A 19221-nucleotide genomic window follows, 5' to 3' on the forward strand; every position below is an offset into this window, starting at 1 on the left:
ATTAGGGTTGATTACTGTAACTGTAACTGTATTAATATTTTTTTATTGAAACGTTTTACAGAAAAGAAAAAGATTCCCCCCCCTTCCCTCCCCTCATCCCACCCCCCCCTGACTTCCCAGAGCAAAATACAAGGTATTTCAATTAACAATCATAAACTAAATTAACCTATCTATCCTTAGACTACTAAATCCCCCCCTGAAACCTTAACTCCACCATAGATAACATAATACGTCTAATACTTAACATTCATTCATAAGCTATTTGATATTTTCTTATCTGATACTTATTTTGAATGTAATCAATCCATCTTCTCCATTCCGATACGTATCTTTCTTGTGTATAGTCCTTCAAATATGCTGAGATTTTCGCCATTTCTGCTAAATTCATTACTTTCAATATCCACTCTTCAATAGTAGGCAAAGAATCCTTCTTCAAATATTGCGCTACCAACAGCTTGGCTGCTGATACTAAGTTCAAGATCAATTTAGAGCCTTGGTAGTACAGGGGTTTAAGGCACCCTGTTATTAAGCTGGTTATTAAGACCAGCTGCCTGCAATTACTGCAGGGTTCGAATCTCGCCAAGGCTCAAGATTGACTCAGCCTTCCATCCTTTCTAAGGTAGGTAAATTGAGGACCCAGTTGTGGGGGCAATAAGCTGACTTTGTATAAATATACAAAAAGGATGAAGGCTATTGCTGAGCACATTGTAAGCCGCCCTGAGTCTTCGGAGAAGGGTGGCATATAAATCAAATTAAAAAAAAAAAATTAGTCTCTAATACTGTACAATCCGTCGTTATACCCAGTAAAAACAATTGAGGAGTAAATTTCAATCTTTTTTTCAGAATGTTCTGCATCACCCACCAAATTTTTATCCAAAATGCCTTGATTTTCTTACAAGTCCACCATATATGATAATAAGTTGCATCATCACATTCACATCTCCAACATTTAGCTTGCAAATTCGGGTACATACATGATAATTTTTTAGGATCTAAATGCCATCTATAAAACATTTTATAAAAATTCTCTCTCAAATTTTGTGCTTGCGTAAATTTAACATTTCTAACCCAAATCTTTTCCCATGTGTCCATCATCACTGGTTCCTGAAAGTTTTGTGCCCATTTTATCATACAATCCTTAACCAATTCCGTTTCTGAATCTATTTCCAATAATGCATTATACAAGCTTTTAATATGCATTTGACTTTCATCTCTAATCTGTTTTACCAAGTTTTCCTCATTTTGCATGACACCAATTTTCTGATCTTCCCTCCATCTAGCTTGAAGTTGACCATACTGAAACCAAGTATAAATTATCCCTTCTTCTTTTAATACATCTAAAGATTTCAGTTGCAGCTTACCCCTTTCCATAAAAAGAAGCTCTTTATAAGTAATCACCTCTGTTTTTTGTTCTATACTTATATTTTCTATTGCATGTCTAGGATTTGCCCATATGGGTATCTTATAGTTTAACTTATATTGATACTTTTTCCAAACCCTCAACAATGCATTTCTAAATATATGACCCTTAAACACTTTATCCATTTTTTTTTCATATAACAGATAAGCATGCCATCCATATAACAAATCATAACCCTCTATATTTAACATTCTCTCTTCAGTTAAATTAAACTGATGTGAATAAAGTAGGAATTATAGCAAATAAGAAATAATGTGAATAAAATAGGAATCATACAGAGTCAGATATATGGGCTCTGGGGGACCCTGTCTATTCACATTATTATAAGGGGAAGACGTGCTTAGATACATGAATTCTGAGAGAACCTCTCTATTCACATTATTATAAGAGAGGAAAGTGCTTGTTGGAAATTACATTAACAAACAGTTAAACCTCATTAAGTGGTAATATATCTTCTGAGACCTAGATGTCACGAAAGGACTGCCATATGGAAAACATCTGAGTGACCTCACTGTGAATGACACAAAGACCTATATGTTACAAAGAGTTACTTAATCCAATAAACTTACTCAAGGACAGTAGTAACTCTCCCATTAACAACTACAAGCACTTAAGAAAAGTTGTGTGGCTAAGATAATTTTATAAACTAAAATTAATGGTTTAAGTAATTAGATGAACACATTATCCAATGTATGTAACCATATAGGGAAAATCGGATGTATGATCTCATGTTAACCATATATGGAAAATGTATGATCTCACTGAATCCTTTGTCTTAGAAATGTATAAAACCAGTTGTATCAGGGTTCTTCCCTTGTTCAAAGCTTCAGGTAAAAAACTGGCTATGAACCTTGCGCAATAAAACTGTCTCTGGCTGACCTAGGAATGTTGCTTGGTCCTTTCATTCCATAACAAAACCAATCGCTAATTTGGGATAAAACAGCTGCTTCATAGTACAATCTTAAATTAGGCATTTTAAGACCTCCTCTCTCATGTACATCCTGTATAATTTTCAGTTTCACTCTTGGTTTCTTCCCATCCCAAATAAAGGTATTAACTCCTTTCTGCCATTCCCTCAAGTTTCCATCTTTCTTAAGCACTGGTATCATTTGAAACAAAAATAAGAACCTAGGTAATACATTCATTTTTATTACTGCTATCCTTCCCAGTAAAGATAGTTGTAGCTTTTTCCAATTTTCCATTTCTTTTTGCACTTTTTGCCAAAGAACTTCATAATTGTTTTTAAATAATTTCGCAATTGAGGCTGCAATATATACTCCTAAATACTTAACCTTTTTAACTATTTCAAACCCCGTTTTTCTCCCTAAATCTTCTCTTTGAGATATGGACATATTTTTAGTTATCATCTTTGTCTTGTGTTGATTTACTTTAAATCCAAATACCTTACCATATTGACCTATTATGTCCAACATATGTGGAGCCGCTTCTATAGGGTGAGATAAAGTAACAACCAGGTCATCTGCAAACGCTCTTAATATATAATCCTGCTGTCTAATTACAATTCCTTTTATTTTATCAGAGTCACATATCTTATTCAACAAAACTTCTAAAGTTAAAATAAACAACAATGGAGACAAAGGAAAGCCCTGCCTTGTATCTTTCTCAATTTTAAAAACATCTGTTAAGCCTCCATTAACTATTATTTATGCTGTTTGTTCCTGATATATTGCTCTAATTGATTGTATAAAATACTCTCCAAAGTGCATTTTCTCTATTATCTTAAACAAAAATTGCCAATTCAATCGATCAAATGCTTTCTCTGCATCCAAAAATATAAACGCTGCAGAGACCTGGTTGTTTTTTTTCCAAATATTCCAATAAGTTTACAATTTGTCTAACATTATATTTCATTTGCCTCCCTTTTATAAAACCTGATTGATCATTATGAATTGTTTGTTGCATAACTGGCATTAATCTATTCGCTAATATCTTGGCAAAAACTTTATAGTCAGTGTTCAAAAGTGATATTGGCCTAAAATTTTCAGGTTTGGTACAGTTTTGATCTTCCTTCGGGATCAGTGAAACAAAGGCTGTTCTCTAAGAGGGTGGAACTCCTCCCCCTAATTGAATTTTACAAAATAATGCTCAAAGCAGTTCTACCATTTCAAACTGTAAATTCTTGTAATAAACAGCTGTTAATCCATCTGTTCCCGGAGCTTTCCCTATTTTTAACTGCTTAATTGCTGCAATAATCTCCTCAGAAGTTATTGGCCGATTCAATCCTTCCCTCTGCTCTAACGTTAATTCAGGAATATTCTCTTCCTTTAAGTATCTATCTATATCTATGCCTTGTATTGAATCACTAGCATATAACTTTGTATAAAATTCTAAAAAAGCCTTTTTGATCATATTCTGTTGGTAAATTTCCTTACCTCTGTATTCTATCTTACCAATAACTCGTGATTTCTGTTTTTTTCCTCAACACATAGGCCAACCACCTGCCTGGTTTATCAGCCATTAACATATTAAATTGCTCTCGTAGTATATTTATTGTTTCTTTTGCTTTCTTATCTCCTGGATTAAGTATAAGTAATTGTTCTTTCTTTTTTATGTATTAATATTATGAGGGAAAAACATTGTTATGAGATTACATTTAGAGAACACTATTATTATTACTACGATGAATATTACTCAAAAGAATTGTAAGCTGACAACACACTGTCCATATGAATTTTGAACATGTTGTTCTTTCTATTTATATTAATAAAAAAAGTGTAGGTGTTGGCAGTGTTTTTTATGGATTCAGTAGCATCAACCATACTTATCTAGTCATTTTTCTAGTTCCTGATATTTTACCCAAATAATTTACATTCAGAAAGTCCCAGGTTCAATTGCAGCTGTTCAGGGCAGCTACTGTCAATTACAGCTGGTAATATTGGAATAGAGAGCCCAGTGATCTGATTATACTCTCCTACAATACAGAGTTTATTTTGTGTTTGAGAACTGTTTCCTGTCCAACTATCTGTGAATTTCATTGTTTTCAGGCACTTAGAATTCTACAGCCTTGGAGTAAAAATACACTTTTATATTATTCTTTGGTGAAAATATAGGAAGGTAATCATGAAATTACTTTTGCAAAGATAAAACTTTGCAAATTTCATTCATTTCTCAGTTTTTATCTGCATTTGAACTTTAGATTGTAAATTTCTCTAGACAAGAATGGTGCCTTTTGGTCATCATTATGACAAATTATGATCACTTATGATAATATAATAGCAATAGCATTTAGACTTATATATCGTTTCACAGTGCTTTTCAGCCGTTTCTAAGCAGTTTACAGAGTCAGCATATTGCCCCCAACAATCTGGGTCCTCATTTTATCGACCTCAGAAGGATGGAAGGTTGAGTCAACCTTGAGCCTAGCGAGATTCAAACTGCCAAATTGCAGTCAGCCAGCAGTCAGCAGAAATAGCCTGCAGTACTGCATTCTAACCACTGTGACACTGTGGCTCTTACTATAATAGTAATCCCTTGACTATGTTTTCAGAAAGATTTCTTTTCTCTTTATTTGTTTGGAATATTTTGAAATCAAATGCATAAAATATTTCCCAGTTTTGTAACAATTTTTCCTTCCTTTTTTTATTCTTATTAGCTGAGTTGTTGTGGTGTCCAGAACTACACCAACTGGAATACTAGCCCTTATTTTAGTGAACATGGAATTCCCCCAAGTTGTTGTATGAACGCAAGTGACTGTAATTCTATGGACCTGCATAACATGACTATTGCTCCTACTAAAATAAACCAGAAGGTATGGTTCATTTCAGGCTTTCAAAATAAAATATTTAATGCATGCATGCATACATACATACATACATGTATTTCTCTATCTCTCTATTATGCCCACTATTTTATCACCCTGTCTTTGGTTATTGATTATTGAATAATATCAAAAGTAAATCAAATAAATAAATTAAATAAATGTACTGAAACATGTTTCTGATGGATTGCTAATGCTCTTATCCTGGTCATGATGTTTTTGAGGTATTAACAGGAAAAATATGTTTTCCACATAACCTCATTAATAAACTTTCTCAGCGATTTCTGAACTAACTTCCCATATCTGTTATGACTATAAACTTTAAAAATAAACCTTCCTTTTTGCAACCCTGTAATCCCTTAATTTGGCATAGAGTTGGGGACACCGGATGGAGCTGAGTGCTTACTCGCAGATGCCCTTCCTGACACTACACAGAGTTTGCAGCAGGTTGTGTTTTTTTTTTTTTGCACCCTGAGAGAAACATTTGCCACTATCTTGGATTGAACTCTTAACCTTCCAAATGGGAGGCGAGCATCTTCACCACTAGACCACCACACCACTCCTATTATGACTACAAACATCCCCATAATAATTATTGCTTAAAGCAAAGAATTCAACAAATAGATTCAAATTCTATTAGCAGCTGTTCAGTGCAAATGGCAAGTCTACTTGAATCTATTTATGACAGTTTTTATTACATAGCTGCCTTTTATTAGTTTCTGCCTCCTTTTTTAAATTCATCATTTGGGACCTGTTTCACATGTTATGTGCTAACAATCTACATAAATGTAGAAAACAGAATAAGTGATCAAAGCCTATCCTTTATTAGATATGTTTTATTACTGTATATTTTATAGCTTTATAGAATTCAGGTTGCAGGAAGAACACAGCAAAAATTGCCATGAATCAATGTTTGTAAACATTGATGCAACGTATAGTGTATCAATGTGTCAATATAGTGTATCAATATAGTGTATGAAAATAAATGGAATGATTAAATATTAGAAACCTTTGTTTCATGGCACATACAATATATGAAGCCAAATAGACTTTGTTTCACAAAAATATATTTTCTTCAGTGATAAGGTTTACAGAAGAGGGAGCAAATCAACTCAGAAAGAATAGACTATTGAATTCTACAAAGCTTTCATAAAAGAGCATTGAATGTTGATGCATTAGATACAGTATAAATTTTAATCATGTTCTATCATTTCAGTATAATGATAGGAGGAAATCAAATTCCAGGATAGGGGCACCCCCACACCCACACAGCAGAGCGAGCCTCCATTCTCCTCACTTTGCAGAAGTGACTGTCACAAAATTTTACAGGAAAAAATAATCGTGCAAGTACTCTAGTGCCAACCCATTTAAAACCAGTACTTCAAATTGCACCAAAAATCAAAAAGGAAGCAATACGAGACAAAATATGTGATTTTCTCATGTCAGTATCTATCATCCAGCATCCACATCATCTTGAAAAGCAGCCCAATATATAGCATACTGCAACAGATATATGCTATTATAAATTAGACTAATTTCATGTCCAGTGAGGTTGGCTCACACTCAGAATTCTTGGATTGGTTACCAAGAAGCCAATTGGTTTAAATTACAAGATATTTTGGAGGGCACCAGGTCTGAGTAATCTGATTGAGTGTGTGCTTCATTTACTTACCAAACAGTTTAAGTATTACCAATGTAATGGTTTTCATCTTCAGCACATTTCAGAAATATACTTTGATGAAGCTGATTTCTTTTCTACTAAAATATTAATAAGATAATAGTCATATAGCATGAAATAAGGTGTGAGTACATTAATTAGAAAATGTTAATAGAAGGGATATTTTATCAGGTAATTTTGCTGATAATTTTTCAACAATTGTGAGAATATGCAGTGAGGTCAGAATAATTAAAGAAGTATTTTAAATCATATTTGATTGTGATGAATTTCAGAAAAGTTGTATCTCTAGAGTATGGGAAGATTATAAATGAATATAATTATTTAGCTATATTGATACTGTATATTTCTCTACAAGGTTGAATAATTAAGGAAACAACTTTTTCTAAATGTTCCTTAATGTTTTTTGGTTTTAATCTTACTTTAAAATGTACAATTTATGAGTTATGAATAAAAAATGTTATGCTGATATATACCTTGCCGATTTGGTTACTGGTAAATGGTGTGTCATTTGTATATTGAATTGAATAACTATTTTTCAAATGAGCATTAAACATGGACAAGAGGATATAATTTTGAAGAGTGATTAAATGTTCTTTGTTTTCTTTAGGGCTGTTATGATTTGGTGACCAGTTTTATGGAGACCAATATGGGAATCATAGCCGGAGTGGCTTTTGGAATTGCATTCTCACAGGTATACCATTTTATTGCTTTGAGGTGTGTTTGGCCCAGCTTCAGGGCGGGATTATGGAGAGGTACAGGCCTCAAACTGTTCATTAATTCTTAGGTCATCTGTTCATTTATTTTTCTTTTTCTAACTTAAATGCAGTTTCGCCTAGAGAGTATCAGTTACAGCCCTAATGGCAGCCTCAAGGGGGGAAAAGATTCTTCCATTGGGTCAAATAAAGGTTAACCTAATAAAAGTAGCTTAAATGGAGCATAAACAGCCCACATGACAAATAGTTGATTCATAGTTTGCATGCGGAATTTCATAACTTAGATTTGCCTTTGTTTAAAAGAAATATCAAAATTTGAATCTCATCATGTTTTAGAAAAGAAAGTTGAAAGCATATGCTTAATTTGTCCCATTTAGGGGGTTATAGCTAAGACCATCAAAAAATATTTCTTTTTATCAGAAATATCAACAGCCTGATGGTCTTGGCACTATGGCGGTTTGTGGCTTGAATGGTTCCCTCTTCCCCTGAGGTGGGGATCTTCTCCAAATTCTACCTGCCTGGTATTGGTTTTGGGTCATGTCAATCTCGGCTTCCTCCATCATTAGGTACCATTCATGCAAGCAGCTAGGGGCACCCCGGACTAAGCAAGCGATGTATAGGTCATCGTTCAGCCTGTCCTAAAACCAGCTCACCAGGATGTCTTGTGGCCAGTCTACATGGCAGGCTAGGTTGCGGAATTCTTCTGTGTATTCAGCTACTGGCCAGCAATCCTGTTTCACAACTCTGATGCGATCGCGGGCTTTGCAGTCAGCTAATGAGTCCTCAAAATGCCGTCGCAGGGCCACCATGAAGTGGTCGAAGTTTTGCAGCTCAATGGCATTGGCATTATGGAGTGTCACTATCCATCGAGCAGCTGGCCCCTCTAAGGTCAGGGTGACGACTCAAACTCGCACCTCCTGGGTTGGGAAATTTTTGTCGTATTCCTGCATATATGTGAGGACTTGGGCTAGGAAAAAGCCCAGTTTCTGGGGATCTCCATTGAACTTCACACCCAAGAGGGGGTCTTCCTCTCCAACTGTGTGCCCCCTGAGTTGGCCAGGGACATTCACTTGGGCTGGAGCCGCGAAGGGAGGGTTTCCCTGCTCAGCTGCTGCTCCAGCGACATTGGTGTCAGTTTGGTCGGCTGCTGCAGGATCCGGGGTGATGGCTCTGGCTTCCTCAGTGGCTGGTGTGGCTTCTGCCCTCCTCTGCTGCCAGTCCAGCTCCCTTCAGACCTTTAGATGCCCTAGAGCCTCAATCATCAGCCAAGTGATGTGCCATTGAGTCAGTCATCCCCCAGTGGTTCCTCTATGAGCTCTTCCTGGTCAGAGAGGGCCTCCAACTCCATCTTCCACCCTCGTTTTTGTCTACTGTGGGTGAGTGTAACCCCCTTGGTTCTTCCATCCCAGCTGTCCTTCTTCCCCACACTGATCTACCAGCGGGGTTTTGTGGAGCTTTCCAAGACAGCTTCGATGTCTTCAATGGGGCATATGGGACTGGCATCCAGCTGGGTGGTTGTGGAGGTCTCCTTCCAGCATTCAGCCTCTCCTTGTTCGTTGCTCTGTTCAGACATGGTTTGCAGGGTCTCCTCGGTAAAGTAAAAAATTTTTCTTTCCAGGTTAACCACGTTTGCAGAGCCTGCTTTCTGTAAGGTCCGGCCTTTCCCCCTTATTCAAGAAAGTAAAGACTCATGAAACTTGGCATTTCAAAATATTTTATTGAATAGAGGTGATAGCAGGGTGAAAAGAAAGCAGGCTCTGAGGGCCCTCAGGCCATACAGTTAGAATAAAGGAATTAGAAACCCCTCCCAACAGTCCAATGTGGATTCAGCCAATCCACAGGTACAAAGATGTTATTGTACTGGCCGCTCTGAGAAAATAATAAGGGAACTTTCCCAGGGTCATTTTCCACCAGCTCTTGAGCGATGAAATCCACATGCCCCCCTCCCTTTGCATTCCCAAAAGGTATGAAAATGCTGGGCGCTTAGGCACCAGGTTAGAAGTTATAAATCAATATATTGCAGGATACAGGATATACAGAAGAAAGAAAGTAATAAGGAAAGAAGTAATTAAAAAAAACCATTCCCCTGAAGAATGGCAGATACACTGATCTGATGCTATGTTTTAAATAGTTATTAGGCACCAAGTAATCAGACAGATGAATTGGAATTTATGATTGTGGCATGATTAAGGTGGAAAATCTATCTAGCTCCATACATGACATTTGATATCTCTTATAACATATATTTCCATAATGCAGTTTCTAACGTTTTAAGCTAAAAAGAGCTGAATATAACTTTTGATTAGCAGTTTCTGCCATAAAAGAAATGTTATTGTTGTATCAGAGAAGTGGTCCCATCAGAAATTGTTTTCTAAACATTTATGATTATGCTTGATTAGAGTTCAGTATTATGAAAACCATCCTTTACCCATTAAGTCTCAATAGCAGGCTAGGATATATTAAATATGTTTGGTTTCAACTAAGGTATTCTACACTACTATTAAAATACTAGAATTATACAAAATAAGAACAATCCTATTGGATCAGATCAAAGTTCTTTCTCAGCCCAGCAGTTTGTTTCTCACACCAGCCAGACAAATGCCATTATGGTCATATGCAAGAGGTAAAAACATACCTTCTGCCAGTTGTTCTCCTGCAAGTGGTATTTGGAAGAATGCTGCTTCCAACATGTAGGCAACATTGAATCTCTCCAGTCTTCTTTTAATGTTAATAACCATTATCACATCTGAGTGTATTAAATCCAGATTTATTATACACTTTATAATATCTATTTCTATTCTATTCTATTCTAATCTCATTCAAGTCAGCTAAGTCCTAAAAGTTAATAGGAGAAAAATATCTGCCTGTCCACTTTCCCCATATCATGGATGATTTATACATCTCAGTCCCGTGATGGTGAACCTATGGCACACATGCCACAGGTGGCATGCAGAGCCATATCTGTGGTCACACAAGCGTTGCCCCAGCTCAGCTCCAGCGCGCATGCGCATGCTGGCCAGCTGATTTTCAGGCCTTCCGGGCCCACCAGAAGTCAGGAAACAGGCTGTTTCCAGTCTCCGGAGGGATGGGGAAGACCATTTTCACCCACCCCAGGCTCCAAGAAAGCCTCTGGAGCCTGGGGAGAGCAAAAAAAGGGCCTTACAGGCCCACTGTAAGTCGGGAAATGGGCCATTTCCGGATCTGAAGGGCCCCCGGAGGTGGGGTGGGGTGGGGAAGGCTGTTTTCACTCTCCCCAGGCTCCAAAAAAAACCTTTGGAGCCCTGGGAGAGCGAAAAACAGGCCTACCAGTAACCTTTTTGCCATCACATCCAAAAGCGGGGGGAGTGCGGAGGGGGGTTGCACGCACATGCACAGGGGGGGCAGGGCATGGGGGGCATTGAATTATGGGTGTGCTCCCCCCACTTTTGGCATGCAATGGCAAAAAGGTTAGCCATCACTGCCTTAGTCATTTATTTGATCCATCACTTTTATTACTAGCTAGAGTCCCAAACACTCTAGCCATTTCTCATAGAAAAGGTTTTCAAGCTCCTTGATCCAGAGGTGAGCTGCTGCCGTTTCGGACTGGTTCAGGCAAACCCGTTGTTAAGATTCTGCGCAGTTCGGCGAACCGGCAAATCCCACCACTGGCTGGCCCCGCCCCGCCACTCCTTTGGCTTTCGTGCTCATCCTCACATGCGTGGCCTAACTGCTCTTCGCCCGTTTTCCTCCCTCACCTGCCTTCATGCTTGTCCTCATGCCCGTGGCTCAGCTCTTCTTCTCCTGTTTGCTTCCCTCACCATTTGCTTCCCTCCTCATTTCCTTGTCTCTCCCCATTTGCTTCCTTCCCTGTTTGCTTCCTTTCCCCATTTGCTTCCCTCACCTGTTTGCTTTCCTCACCATTTGCTTCTCTCCTCATTTGCATCACTCACCATTTGCTTCCTTTCCCCATTTGCTTCCCTCGCCCATTTGCTTCCCTCGCCTGTTTTCTTCCTTTCCCAGTTTGCTTCCCTCCCCCTTTGCTTCTTTCCCTGTTTGATGGCCTGGAAGCAGCATGTCTGATTGCAGGCTGAATGATGGACCTGAGGCAGATGGGAGGGTGAGAGGGCTCGGGCCTCGCAATCCACCCTGAGGTGGCCCACACCCTTTGGCTGAACACGGTGGGCCCGCTCGTTCTCCCATCTGCCTTGGGTCCTACATGGGACCAAGTCTGCTGTGATGTGGCAAGGCAGGGAGCTCAGGCCGGTGGAGGGACCTGGAAACTCTAGAACCCTTGAGACCTTCCAGATCAGGTTGTCACAGGTTTACCTGCCGAGAAGGGCTCTGCCATGGAAACTTCATAGTCTACACATGGCGCTGGGAGAAAAACTCGCACAATGTCACCCTCCACCAGTGGTGGGTTCCGCCTGGTTCCACCTGGTTCCGCCGAGCTGGTAGCGGTGACGATATGATGTCACCGAACCGGTTCTGCTCCCCCTCCCATTTTTCCCTTAACATGTAAAATGGGTAAAAAGTTTTCAAAAGAAAAAAAATGATAATTCTTCAATTCTTTGCTCTATTTTTATTTAAAAATCTATCTCAGTTCAACATAACACAAGAACATGTCTATTCTTTCATCAGCAATCCTTATTCAGAGTACATGCAGGCTCACCTTGATCAAAGAAAGCTCTTTATTTTTAACATTTATAAATAGTCAGAGTTTCAGAATTGTAATTATTTGATTTTTTAAAGAAAAGATAGTGTTCTCTGAACAATATACCTTGTTAAAGATGGAAGGCAGAATTTTTGTTCTAATTTTAATCTGCTTGCTCTTAACTAATTGATATAATAGGTATGAGTTGAATTTCTATACAAAGTTCTCTTCTAAATTCATACCCTCTCTATATCTTTCTGAAAGCATTTTTCATTATTAATCAGTTAACATGCATGCTTTTAAAAATTATCATGCAGATAAAGAACAAAAAATTCACATGTCCATTTTTTAAGGTAGCTAATTAATTGAGGGCTAAATCAGTTACTTGAGAAGTCAGCTTTTAACTTGAACTTTTTAAATTTAATTTTAGCATATAACCCATTTGACATACTTGTAGGGCAAAATGTTTAATATTTATTAATCAATCTGTAAAACTTCCAATGCATTTTTAATCTTGAATAATACAATTAAATTTAGATCTGAATATTTTTATGCCATATCTATGATTTTTATAAATAATACAAGGTATCTAATAAACATACCTAATATTTCTTCCCGCTTCTATTTTCCCCACAATAACAAACCTTTGAGATGAGTTGGGCTGAGAGAGTGTGACTGGCCCAGAGTAATCAAGTTTTCAGGTCTAAGGCAAAACTAGAACTTACAGTCTCCTGGTTTCTGTCCTGAAACCTTGTCTACTAGATTAAACTGTTCACATCTATTTGCCCCTTAATTTTTTTTTCACTTTGAGTCATGTGAATTTTAGTTCTCGATATTGTCCAAAATAAATTGATGATAAGGTTTTTTTTAAAACATAGTTCCCCAGAATTTCCTTCAGAAATTGCTTAGTGTCTTCATATATCTTCCATTTCATTCAGTTATTATTTTTACCTATTTTCAAATAGTGACTTTTTATTAAACATTTTCAATAATTCATCACTTTCTATTTTATAACAAAATATTATCTACTGGTTTGAGGAATACTATTTTTAAAAAATTTCTGTATAAGCATTTCTAAGACATTCAGTGAAACAAAGGTAAATATTTTCTTAATGTTTGTGATACTTTCATAGGCCTTCTAAAGAAAAGAAAGCAGATTGTTAATCCACATAAGTGACTAAGTAACTCCCTAAAGAAGCAGTGTGAAGGTTTGTGAATACGTTAGGTTAGAAAATTGCAACCCAGAAGGAATTTATTATCGAGTGGCCCCATTGAAGGAACATCATTCCAGGGCGCCAAGGAGCTTCGCGCTCCCAAGGGGGGGTCAAGTTTTATTGACAGTGGAGCTTGGCGCTCCCAAACACCGGTGGAGTTTCTGTGGAGCTTCGCGCTCCTGGAGAGCAGGGCGAGCGGACATTTTGTCAGCCAGCATTCACTCGTGTGCCTAAAGACTGCTGCGGCCATCTGGACTCTTTATTATCCGGCTGGATTTAAAGACGATCCTTTCACAGCCTTGGTAGATGCTCTCCTCCGCGGATGCGTGGCGCACGACAGGAACAGCCGCCCTAGAAAGGTTTTTCAAATTAAAGTGGCAAGCATTCTCAGAGGAGCTTCGCGCTCCCATTTTAGCAGTTGGCGGCCAACGAGCGGAGCTTCATTCTCCTGATACAACCGCTTGCCGGCCACCATTTTGCTTTGATCTTCATTGGCCCTGAGCACGGCGGCCATTTGGTGGAGCTTCGTGCTCCCGTTGTCATCCAAGTTTGCCGGCCGCCATTTTGTTTGCCACCAACCTTAAACACCGGACCGCTACAGGTATTTCTGTGGGCCTCCAGGCTTCTGCCTGTGCCTTCCTGACATTTGATCCCCTGCTTGTCCAGAGGGCGGTCTTCTGGGGCCGCTAGCAGGTTCTGGTTTATTCAGCCTGCGGCCAAAATGCCTTGTTGCAGACAGTAATTGAAGGAGTGTTCTTCTAACAGTCTTGAAAGTAACTGTGAGGCACCCATTGGACCCTTAGTCTGAACCAGGGAATAGTTGGTTTGCCTTTTCACGATGCCCAAAGCCAAGTTCAAGCATAGCTGGAAGGCCAGGGCTGAAGGCAATGGGTCACCGGATGGACGTTTTCCCGTGCATGTGTCAACTGCGAGAAAGGTTTCCTCAGAGCCACCTATTAGCGGCCAGTCATCACGTCCTCATCATAAGCCTCACAGACATGCCCTAACATCTTCTAAAGATGAGAAGCACAGGGATAAGGCCTTAAAAAAGCTTTGTGACAAAGCTACGGCCCATTTGACTCTGGCTGGGCCCAAGGAGTCTGGTACTTCTAGGGATCTAGTTCCTCTGGTGGATCATGTGCCTGCGGAAACTCTGGATCAGGTGTCTCTTTGAGACTGCCCTGTCATCATTCCAACATCGGAGTTATGGGGTCCAATATCTTCGACAGCACCAATGACCACTGCATTGGGTCCAGTGGCTCCTGATAGCATCTCGTCTCGGCCTCCTGCTTCTGATCCTGATACCAGACCTCCTCAAGAGCAGATTTGTTACCAAGTCCACCCAGAACAACTTCAACAAATGATTTCTGTGGCTATCCAACAATCATTAGCGACTGGTTTCAGGCCTCCCAGCATGGGAGGTTCAGTGCGGTCCTTTGTGTCTGCTTCCCCTGAACGGGATTTTCCCGAGGACTCTCTTTCAGCTGGGGCTCCTGATTCCCCGACTTCATCTCACATCCATCATCCTTAGCAGAGGTGGAGTCTCGTGAACTGGACTTGTCAGAAGATGAAGGCCTTCCGCCTGACCAACCGGCCTTCACGGGGTTTTCTCTCAGGCCCTTCTCAAGTCTTTAATATTTAAGGCAGTTAATATGGGCCAGCTAGGTTCCGGTGTCCTGGACCATGCTCCTCCTCCGACTCCTGGGTCTTTGGATCCTCTGTTTGCAGAACCTTCTAAACCTGTGACTTCTATCCCAACTCCACCACTTTTCCTAGAAGTAATCAGGAAACAGTGGACCTCTCCAGGTTCAGCTCCAGTTCCTTCTTCGACAGACTGAAAAAAATTTAATATAGCACCCGACCTTGAGTCTCTTCTCCAGGTACCAATGGTGGACGCTCCGGTTGCTGCTTTGTTACCCAATGCTTCAATTCCCGGGGATCCGGATGAGGGGCTATGCCCTGAAGAGCATCAATTGGATTTGGTTCTGCAGCGGGCTCATCAGTGGTCAGCATGGGCGATTCGGTCTGCGACCATTGCATAATTCTTCAACCGAACTACATTATTATGGTTGCGACAACTGCAAGAGAAGTTGCCTCCTGATGACTCGAGGATGAAGCAGAATTTGAAAAAGATTGTTGCAGTGGTCCAGTTTTCAGTGGATGCTACTCTCAACACTGTTCGTTTTGCTGCAAAGTCCCTGGCTTCCGCGGTGACAGCTCGCCGTTTGGTCTGGCTACGCCATTGGCAGACAGACATGAGACATAAGTGGCGTTTGGCATCGGTGCTCTTTATAGGGACCAAATTGTTTGGGGATCCGCTGGACTCCTTTCTTATAGAGACCAAAGATAAATGGAAGATCTTGCCGCCACATATCGTAGGGGGGAGTCCCAGGTTTCACCATACACCTCTCGTCCTCAATTCCGGGGCTATGACGGGGATGGTAATTCTTCCTTTTCTGCTTCTCGGGGGCAAGGGATCTTCAACCCCAGGCAGCGGGGCTCCCTAGACAGGTCGTCTGGAGGTAGATCCTTTTTGAATAAACAGCCCTTTCAAGGGGGAGGGGGTCATTCACTCCGACGCCATCACTAATTGCATGTTGGACCCTTCCATTGGTGGCAAATTGGCCGTTTTCGCCAACCTTTGGGAGAGAACTACATCTGATAAGTGGGTCCAGGCTATTATAAGATCGGGATTAGCCATAGAATTCCTTTCTCTTCCCCCAATGTTCTTTGTGCATTGTCCGCTTTCTCATGACTCTGATAGACACGTCCTCATGGATTCGGCTATCCAGCATCTCCTCTCTATCGAGGCTATTCAGCAGGTGCCTGTGGATCAAGTGAGACAAGGGTTTTATTCCCGTGTATTCCTTGTCCCAAAGTCATTGGGGTGGGGGGGTGGAGACCTATTCTGGACCTTAAACGTTTGAACCAATATGTGGTATATCGCAGGTTCAAAATGCAATTGTTATGTTCCATCTTAGACGGCATTAGGAGGGGTGACCTCCTCTCCTCTATTGACTTCACTGAGGCCTAGCTTCATATTCCTATCCTTCCCTCTCACAGAAAGTGCCTTAGATTCTGTTATGCAGGAGCCCATTATCAATATAAGGCATTGCCCTTTGGGCTTTCCTCTGCTCCCCGTTGTTTCACCAAGGTTTTAGCAGCCTTGGCTGCTTCCCTCAGAGTTAGATCTGTTCGTCTCCAGTGTTATCTGGATGACATTTTAATTTTGTCTACTTCTACTCAGCAGGCCTGTCAGGACCTCCAATTAACACCTTCAGGCCCTTGCTTCCCATGGATTCTCTATTAATAGGGATAAGAGCCATCTCACCCCCTCGACCCATCTTCTCCACTTGGGAGCAGTAATTGACTCAATTGAGGGTAGAGTTTATTTATCCCAGGAGTGCCAAGATAGTCTAGTGGCCCTGGTGTCCAGGGTGGAAGGGTGCAGGAAAGCTTCCCCCTTCTTACTTTCGCAGCTCCTAGGCAAAATGATTTCGGCTATTTCCATCATGCCCTGGGCCCAATTGCATTTAAGAGACCTCCAATAGTTCCTTTTGCCATTTCAGAAGACAGGGAGAGGCACGTCATCGGCCAAGGTTCTGGTTCCCAAGGAGGTGCTCAGATCTCTCAGATGGTGGCGGTCTCCTGCCATTGCCAAAGGTTGCTTGTTCCATGAACCTCAACGTCTAGTGGTGACCATGGACCCCAGTCTCTCCGGCTGGGGAGCACATTGTCAGGTGCAGGTGGCACAGGGCAGGTGGACTACCAGCGAGAGCCATCGGAACATCAATTGGCTGGAATTGAGGGTAGTGTTTCTGGCTTGTCAGGGCATTTATTAATCCCATGTTTGGCTCTGGGACTAATTACCCTGGTTTAGAGGAGATGGGTCGTGGCTTAATCCAAGTTGTCAATAATCTTAAAAGAAACGCGAGAAAGGTTTCTAATAAAACTCATTTATTTGTTATAAAGAAAATAAAACACCTCACTAACTAAGAAAAGTTAATTGTTACATTTTTGAAAATAATTTTCCTGCCGGTCCAAAGACGGACCTTGCTGGCAGGAGAACAAAGGAAAGAGAAGATGAGAAGCAAGTGAAGGAATGTGGGTGGATGCGGAAACACGTAGTTTACTGATAAGAAGTCTTGGCAAGCTATGGAGGGTCAGATAGTCCAGAAATAATGAGCTCAGCTGGTAAATAAAATAACGCAGTGACATTCCCCTTCTTTTGCCAGTTGAGCGAATATCAGTACATCATCAAATAAGGCACATCTTCTCACGCAGATACTCGTGTTGAGCTGCTGGAAGTGGTTTGTTGAGCATATCAGCAATTTGATCATGTGTAGATACATATTGCATTTTGACAAAACCTTTTTTCACTAAATGTTTTATGTTTTGATAACGAATGTCAATGTGTCTGGACCTAGAACCTGTAAAATGAGATTCAGAAATATAAACCACCGATTCATTGTCTTCCATCACGGTGATCGGTCGGATCGGGTGTGTCCAGATATCTGTGACTAAAGCATCAAACCAAGTTAGAGAATTACATGCATCTGAAACACAAGCATATTCAGCTTCAGTAGATGAACAAGAAACAAAATTCTGTTTACGTACTTGCCAATAAACAGGACATCCATTTAAGAACATCATATAACCTGAAGTACTTTTGCGTGATTTCTTATCACTTGCCCAATCAGAATCTGCATAACAACATAATTCTGCATAATCAGTATGTGTTGGTTCTAACAATAACTTCAAGTGTTTAGTGTATTTTAGGTATCTCAATAATTTCTTAATACATGTCCAATGAAACTGTTTTGCCTTACCTACATGTCGTGATAAGAGGTTAACACTAAGTGCAATGTCGGGTCTGGTCCAACTACTAATGTACAGTAGTGACCCAATGACTGAACGATAAAGTGTTTGATCTTCGAACTCAGGACTTTCTTCTTGTGTCAAGTTGTGAAAATCTGTTTGCATGGGTGTCTTTGTCGTGTTAGCATCTTTCATGTTGCAATGATGCAAAACTTGTTCAATTTTATCTTCTTGTGAAAGACTAAACCCCTTCTGTGTTTTTTCAATCTGAACACCTAAATAAGTGCTAATGTAACCTAATGATTTCAATGTGAAGTATCTCTGCAAAGCTTTGGCAAAAATTTCACTCATTTGCTTATTTGGACCAATATAAACAATATCATCAACATAAACAAGAACTATCTCATATGCATTGTTAGATCTTTTTGTGAACACGCACTCATCAGTTTCGGACTTAATAAAGCCCATTGAATTTAGTTTGTCAGTAAGACATAAATACCACATTAAACCAGATTGTTTCAGACCATAGAGACTTTTGTTTAGAAACCAGGTATCCCCTTCTTGCTGTCGGAATCCTGGAGGACTTCTCACGTAGATCTCTTCATCTAGGTCTGCATGTAGATAAGCCGTGTCAACATCAAACTGGAAAACTTCTAAACCAAGGATAGTTGCAGTTGCTAAAGCAATTTTTACACTCTCAGTTCTGACTGTCGGTGAGTAAGTATTTGTGTAGTCCTCAGGATAACGTTGAGCGAAACCCTGAGCTACGAGTCTGGCTTTGTACAGTGACTCACCATTTGGTTTCTTTTTGATTCTGTAGACCCATTGAGTGCCAATGACCTTTTTGTTTGCTGGAGGTTTTGCAGGTGTAAATACCTTAAGTTTCTTTAGACTGTCCATTTCAACCTGCATTGCATCATACCATTTGTCTTGCTCTGAATCAGGGAGCTGCTTGATTTGTGTGAAATTA

General features: G+C 40.0%; 1 protein-coding gene across 1 annotated transcript in view; it reads left to right on the forward strand.

The window, feature by feature from the left end:
- Window positions 1–19221, forward strand: part of TSPAN7 (tetraspanin 7) — a 343808-nt gene that overhangs the window by 312909 nt on the left and 11678 nt on the right. Inside the window, exons 5-6 of the mRNA XM_070943431.1 lie at window positions 5034–5189; window positions 7484–7567. Of these exons, the coding sequence (XP_070799532.1) occupies window positions 5034–5189; window positions 7484–7567 (240 nt within the window). The remainder of the gene's footprint in view (window positions 1–5033; window positions 5190–7483; window positions 7568–19221) is intronic.

The sequence above is a fragment of the Pituophis catenifer genome, unplaced genomic scaffold, assembly GCF_029215685.1.
Source record: "Pituophis catenifer annectens isolate HBS135680 unplaced genomic scaffold, rPitCat1.0.hap2 SCAF_4, whole genome shotgun sequence".
Taxonomy (NCBI): Eukaryota; Metazoa; Chordata; class Lepidosauria; order Squamata; family Colubridae; genus Pituophis; species Pituophis catenifer.